The sequence below is a fragment of the Sorex araneus genome, chromosome 8 (assembly GCF_027595985.1).
Source record: "Sorex araneus isolate mSorAra2 chromosome 8, mSorAra2.pri, whole genome shotgun sequence".
Lineage (NCBI taxonomy): Eukaryota > Metazoa > Chordata > Mammalia > Eulipotyphla > Soricidae > Sorex > Sorex araneus.
In genome coordinates, this window is record NC_073309.1 from 26,753,404 (window position 1) to 26,760,140 (window position 6,737).

The 6,737-nt window shown below is 52.4% G+C and overlaps 1 protein-coding gene across 1 annotated transcript; it reads left to right on the forward strand.

Moving 5' to 3' along the window:
• The first annotated feature begins 2,083 nt into the window (after positions 1-2,083).
• On the forward strand, positions 2,084-3,162 carry CHD9NB (CHD9 neighbor). The gene has a single exon (XM_055146281.1). The coding sequence runs from the start codon at positions 2,254-2,256 to the stop codon at positions 2,413-2,415; it is 162 nt and encodes a 53-aa protein (XP_055002256.1). The 5' UTR covers positions 2,084-2,253; the 3' UTR covers positions 2,416-3,162.
• The last annotated feature ends 3,575 nt before the right edge of the window (positions 3,163-6,737 follow it).

Genomic DNA, 6,737 nt, shown 5'->3' on the forward strand with positions numbered 1-6,737 from the left:
GAGTAATTCCTGAGTGCATGAGCCAGGAATAACCCCTGTGCATCACCGGGTGTGACCCAAAAGGGAAAAAAAAAACAAACCCCAACCCAAACTATACTAAATAAAGGTCTACTCTCACCATCTTGCCGTTCTTTTTTTTTTTTTTGCTTCTTGGGTCACACCCAGTGATGCTCAGGGGTCACTCTTGGCTCTGCACTCAGGAATTACCCCTGGCCATGCTTGGGGGATCATATGGGATGCTGGGAATTGAACCCGAGTCGGCCGCGTGCAAGGCAAACGCCCTACCCACTGTGCTATCACTCCAGCCCAGTCTTGCCATTCTTTTTAATTTATTATGTTTTTGTTTGGGGAGGGGGACTGTGCACTGCAGTGCTCAGGAACTCTCCCCCAACTCTGTGCTCAGGGGACCATGAGGTGCTGCGGATCAAACCCAGGTCAACCATGTGCAAGACAAATGCCCTGTCCATTATACTATCTCTCCAGCCTCAGCCTCTGGACCCACAGATTTCAGCTCTGTGTTTCCTTTGTGCATTTGGGTCATCAGAGGGCCACACCTGGTGATGCTCAGGAGACTCTTCCCGCCTCGGTGGTAGGGACCGTGGATTGAACTGGGGTTCCAGCACGCAGACGTGCACACCAGCCCTGGGAGCCATCTATCTCCCCGGCACCTCATGTATTTCAGCCCTGAAGTGGAATGAAGGACACCTCCTTTGGTTGCGAGGACAACATAAGAGGACTTGGGTGGGGTGACCCTGACTGGTTGACACCGGCCTCTCTCGCTGGCAGGAGATCCCCGTCACCTACGCTGGAGGAGCCCTGGGTAAGAGCGTGGGGGCCATACCTGGTGGTTCTCAAGAGCTTCCTCCTGGCTCTGTGCTTGGGGATCACTCCTAGCCATCTTGGGGGACCACAGGGGATGTGGGGTATTGAATTCGGGTGTATACTCCGTGCAAGGCACGTGATCTAACAGCTGATCCAGCAGTTAGTTGGCCCGGCCCCCAAGAACACATTTGTATTTCTCAGAAACGCTTCTTTCCTGTCCAGTTTGGTTTTCTTCTTATCATCCTGGGAGGGAACCAGGCCCTTTGCAGGGTGAGGAAAGTGGTGCCGGGTGGTCAGGATCTAGAACTGGAGACAAATAAAGAACTCAGGGGCAGTTCATGCAGTTCCGCCGCACAGAAGACTCAGACCAAAGCATTCACAGCACAGAGCCTTTTCCTCCAGCTTTGCGGAACTTTGCCTATGGGGCCAGGATGAAAAGGTTCATGGCAGACCGATGAAGCTGGTGATTTGCTGAGTAGGAAGATGGTGGCAGCTGCCCGGGTCTTTAAGATGGGGGTAGAGGTGGAAAGATAGCACAGTGGGTCGAGCGCTCGGCTTGCAAGTGGCCAGTCTGGGTTCAATTCCCAGCACTAAGGTCCTCAGAGCCCCACCTGGAGTGATTCCTGAACACAGAGACAGGAATAAGCACTTAGCAATGCCAGGTACGACCCAGATCCTCCTCCACTCCCCACGCCACTCTCCCCCCTCCCCCCAAAAAAAAAGTAAGGAAGAAGAAAAAACAGATAGAGGGTGAGTGTATGCATAGACAATGGAATTCAAAGCCTAGGACGTAAACCTCAGCTCCACACTTTCCTGGTATTTCCCTAGGAATCTTCTTTCATAAGCCCATCCGTACCTCAGTATCTCCACCTGTTAAATGAGGGTTTGAGAGGAGGGCACCTAGTCTGCTAGTCCTGGTCACTGCTGGCACGTTTGGGTGACCCCTGGAGTCCATAGCCTTAGGACTTCCACCCTGGGCAGGGTAAAATGCCCTTAGTGGGGGGTCTGTGAGTCCTGGAACAGGACAGGTTGGGGGAAGGGGGGGCCCCCCCGGAAGAGGCCTCTGCTTGTTGCCTGGTAACGGGATCTCCTGACACATGAGGATCCTGGCTGCTGTTTACAGGTAGCTAGGTGGGGGATTATGGTTTATAGGAAGGTGAGAGCTAAACAAAGGAGATTTCTTCCAGCGGAACGAAGACATTTTCTTCCCCCCTTTGTGCTTGGAACCGGTAGGGTTAGCAGGAGGGGCGGCCTCCAGGCCCTGCCCAGCCCGCAGATGGGGCAGAGGGGCTGGTTATGCAGATCAGACTTGGTGCGTCTCTGTGACCATGGAGACCAGGCCCGGGACTCTTTCCCCAGGCGCTGTGGGAGAGTTATTTAACTCTGGCCCGGTCAGTGGCACCGAGAGCTCCCTTTTCTTGGAAAGGAAAGATGGGGTGTCATGCCAGCAAGAGCACCCAGGTGGTGGGGGAGTCCCAGAAGCCTGGAGAACAGCCGGAGGGAGAAGAGCCCAATCTGGAGGCTGTCACCAAGATAGCAGATGGCAAAGACGGCGCCTCGTTGAAGGATGGAGCCCCTGAGCCCAAGAGCTGAGATGTTCGTCTCTCCCAGGGGACCTCCTCGCTTCATTCCTGAAACTGCCTTTGGCCAAAGAAACCTGAGATGATCCCCAACCTGAGAAACCGTGGAAAGAGAGAGAGAGAGAGAGAAAGAAAGATGCTGACCTGTGGGATTCAGACTTTCAGAATTTGCTTCTTCAGGCTCCTTGGAGTTGGGAAGAGGAGGACTCTTATTTTACCTGCTCCAGGAGAAAAGGGAGAACGTTTTCAAGCCTTCTAGGACTTTCTATCCGCTTCTGGAAATGGTCGAGCTTCCACCTGACTGTCCTGGCTGCAAGAAAGACCAGCTGCAGAACTCGGATGGTTCAGGAACGCCCCCTGCCTCTTGCTGAACTCAAAGCACCATAGCTTGGAGTAGATTTGGGGTGTGGGGTTCTTGGCTGTTGGGATGTGTCACTCTTAGCATGTTCTCCTTCTCTCTCTCTCTCTCTCTCCTCTCTCCTTTTCTCCCTCCATAGCTGGCTGAATAGCCGACATCCCAAACAGGAAGGCTCTGCTTTTGGCTCACGCCACACTGTCTGTATGAATAATTTAATATTTAGCTCGGAGAATTGTTAATGAATGATGGGAACAATCGGCACAGGCTGTGAGCGCGTAAATGGATAAATGGAAGGTAACGTGGCCTTGATCAGCCTGTAAGTGGAGCAGGAGCTGTGGGGAGGAAGGAGGAGGAGAGGACACAGGTTCCTGGGCTTTTAAACCCCGGTGGGGGGGAAACATGTCCCCCGACTAATATTCATCACGTGTCTCCTCACTATCAAAAGTCTGTCCATTCGAGCCCTTCAGCATCTGAGCTAACGGTGCCCCGCCTTCAGAAATAGTGCGCTGTGTACTCACACGCCTGCCAGCTTTCCTCCCCGCCCCTCCCCCCGCATGTGTTTTGTTTTGAGTTCGACTTGAAAGCGTTTTAATTTGAAATCAAACAGACATGTTTGCAAATAAATAATGACACAACACATTTGGAAGACGGGGTTGGGTATGGGAGGGATCTGATCGGCAGGGAACGTTGGGGCTGATTCGCAGAACGGAAGTGTGGAAAGAGATTGAGGGGCCCTGTACGCCATGGAGAACCTTCCGTGGGTGGTCTCATGGGGGCAAGGCTGGAGCGATAGCACAGTGGGGTGGGGTGTTTGCCTTGCACGCGGCGGCCGACTTGGGTTCGATTCCCAGCATCCCATATGGTCCCCTGAGCACCGCCAGGAGTAATTCCTGAGTGCAGAGCCAGGAGTAACCCCTGTGCATCGCCGGGTGTGACCCAAAAAGGGAAAAATAAAGCGGGGGTCTTTGCAGCCATTTCCCCAGTTACAGGAGGAAGAAATTGGGAGTTAAGGGACTTGCCTGATTACTATGGCATTCTCTCCATGAGGGCACAGAACTAGAATTTGAAGACCAGCAAAATGGGTCCTGAGTTCAGGCTGAGAACCACCCCAGGGTTCTACTTCAAGTGAAGGGTCCCTCCAGGAGCCAATGGGAGACTCAGTCCCATGATAGCTGCTCAAAGGGGTGGGGGGACAATTGCCCCTTTAATCCACGGACCTACCTTTGTGTGAGACAGGTAAGGGTGACCGCTCAGCTAGGTATGGCGCCCACCCAGGCCTTGGAGATGGTGTCTGCAGGGCCCTTTCTTTGAAGTCTGGTTCTTGGGGGACAGAGGGTGGGCAGAGGGGATGAAGGGGATGGAGGAGAGGAGGGGAGTTGATAGGATAGGGGGCCAGAGAGGGCAGCAAGCGGCTGGAAGTGACCTCCTGATGGCCATACACATTTCAGAAGCTGAATAGGATTCTTGTGAGATGACAACACAAGCAGGGCAAAGAGAAGGAGAGAAGGAGCGGCCAGAAGAAATGTGATTCAGCTTGAAGGGAGGACAAAAGGTTCCTTCTGCTTCAGCCTTCCCAGGAAGGGGCAGGAGAGAGGGGCCTCATCAGCTGGTTGGAGCCCTCCCCTGTCCCCCGGGGTGAAAACCTGGGGTGAGCCAGGAAACAGGCCTGGGCTTGCAGCTGGGGATCAGGAAGTTGGGGGCCTCTTTTTCCAGCTTCCTGGGGATTGGCCAATTTCTCTCTCTCTCTCCCTCCCTCTCTCTCTCTCTCTCTCTCTCTCTCTCTCTAAGACAATTCTGGTTTTTTTTCTCCCTCCTCCTTCCTCATGGAAATTCACCCTGCAAAACAGCCCTGTGTCTGTCTGGTAAGAAGTTGCCGCATGGTCACCCGGAGGAAAAAAGTTCTGAGCTGGTGGGGAAGGCTTTGATGCAAGGGCGCTTACTCATTCCACCAGCTCCTGAGGGTGGAGCGTTTCTCTGCTTCTTAACAAATCAAAGAAGGAGGCTTCGGGTCTTGAAAAGTTCAGAAACACAGTGGTTTGTTTAGTTTCCTCCTGGGATGGTGCAAAATGCTCATTTAATTAAATTCCAAGTCTCTGAGGGCTTAAAACACACACACACACACACACACACACACACACACACACACACACACACACACACACACACACACACACACACACACTCCTTCACCCCCAGCTGTGGCAGGCACACTGCAGTTTTCAAGGACATTAATCTGCAACAGGAAAAAAGCACCCCGTTTCTTTTCAAGGACATTCCATTGTTCCAGCTGGACCCAGCACACGCAGCTGTTCCTTCTGAGCTAGCGAGGCTCAAGTGCCTGGTCACAGTAGCAAGAATTATGGCCCCTGATCTGCACAGACTCCACGGAACACCATTGCCCTCACCCACTTCCCAGAGGCTTCCAGGCAGGAGCGCCCTAGTTCCCTCCCTCCCACGTCCCTTTCTCGGTTCATGTTGCTGCCGTAACTACAGATGCCCACAGCTTTGGTTGTGGGCTTGCCGTGGGCGACACTCCTGTAGTTGTGGTGCTTTGCTGGCTGCGGTGTGGCTTGGGGTGGTAGGGCTCTCCGTGAGAACTGCCCTAACCATGATCCATCCGTGCATGCGGTGACACCGGAGACTGAACTTGCAAGGAAGCGCGTTAGCCACAGAGCTATCTCCGACCCTTAGTCATCAACTCACCTGTCTCCCCATTCGCTCACCCGCACATCTATATTCCTCTATCCGTCCTTATTTATCTATCAATCTTTCTAGTACCATCTCTCTCTCTCCATTCGGGTATAATTTTTCATTTTTATAAAGACATGAATTTCCCCTATTAATTAACCCTATCCCCGCACCTGCCTCTGCTTAGGTGTTAGGGATTGAATCCAGGGCACCCAGCATGCAAGGCAGATATGCTTACATTGAGCCACATTCTTTTTTTTTTTTTCCTTGTGGGTCACACCCGGCAATGCACAGGGGTTACTCCTGGCTCTGCACTCAGGAATTACTCCTGGCAGTGCTCAGGGGACCATATCGGATGCTGGGAATTGAACCCAGGTCGGCCGGGTGCAAGGCAAACGCCCTACCCGCTGTGCTATCGCTCCAACCCGAGCCACATTCTTCACCTAATTTTTCTTCTTTTCTGTTTTGGATTGTGCCAGGTGGTGCTCAGGGCTCACTCCTGGCTCTGAGCTTTGCACTTAGGGATCACTCTTGGTGATGCTCAGATTATGGGGTGTTGGGAATTGAAGTCTGGTCAGCCACATGCAAGGCTGATATCAACACCCTACCTGTTGTACTATCTCTCCAGTCTCTAAAGCAAATTCCCTTTCCTTTTTTTTTTGGTCTTTGGACCATGCCTGGCAATGCTCAGGGGTACCTCCTGGCTTTGTGCTTAGAAATAACTTCTGGCAGTGCTTGGGGGACCATATGGGATGCCGGGGATCAAACTGAGGTTGGCCTTGTGCAAGACAAGCACTTGACCCACGGTACTTCTCAGGCCCATAAAACAAATTCTTTTGTTTTGTGGCCAAGATCAATAGTGTTCTGGGGTTACTCCTGGCTCTGTGCTCAGGCATTTTTCCTGGCAGTGCTCTGGGGACATGTGGTACAAGGAATTGAAATGGGGTTGTCTGCATGGTGAGGCCTGTATTGGTAACCCCAATACTACCTCTCCAACCAGCCTCCATCCAAATTCTTTCTATTTTGATTTTAGGCCGGGGGAGTGGTTGGGGAAGTGGAGTGGTACATGCATGGCAAACACCCCACTCACTGTACTATCTCTCTGGCTTCCTTTTTCCTATTTTGAAATAAAAAAAATTTTATTTAGTGAGGGGAGTGAGAGATAAGTATTTAATGGAGAGCTCAGGTGGGGATGCGTGTGGGTGGAGCCGAGAGTACACATCTCACACAGAAGTGCCTCCCAAGATGGAAAGTCTCTGGGGAGGACCTGCTTGAACCCAGCTTCTTAA

Coding starts and splice junctions, on each gene's coding strand:
- CHD9NB (XM_055146281.1), top strand. CDS start 2,254: ATGGGGTGTCATGCCAGCAAGAGCACCCAGGTGGTGGGGGAGTCCCAG.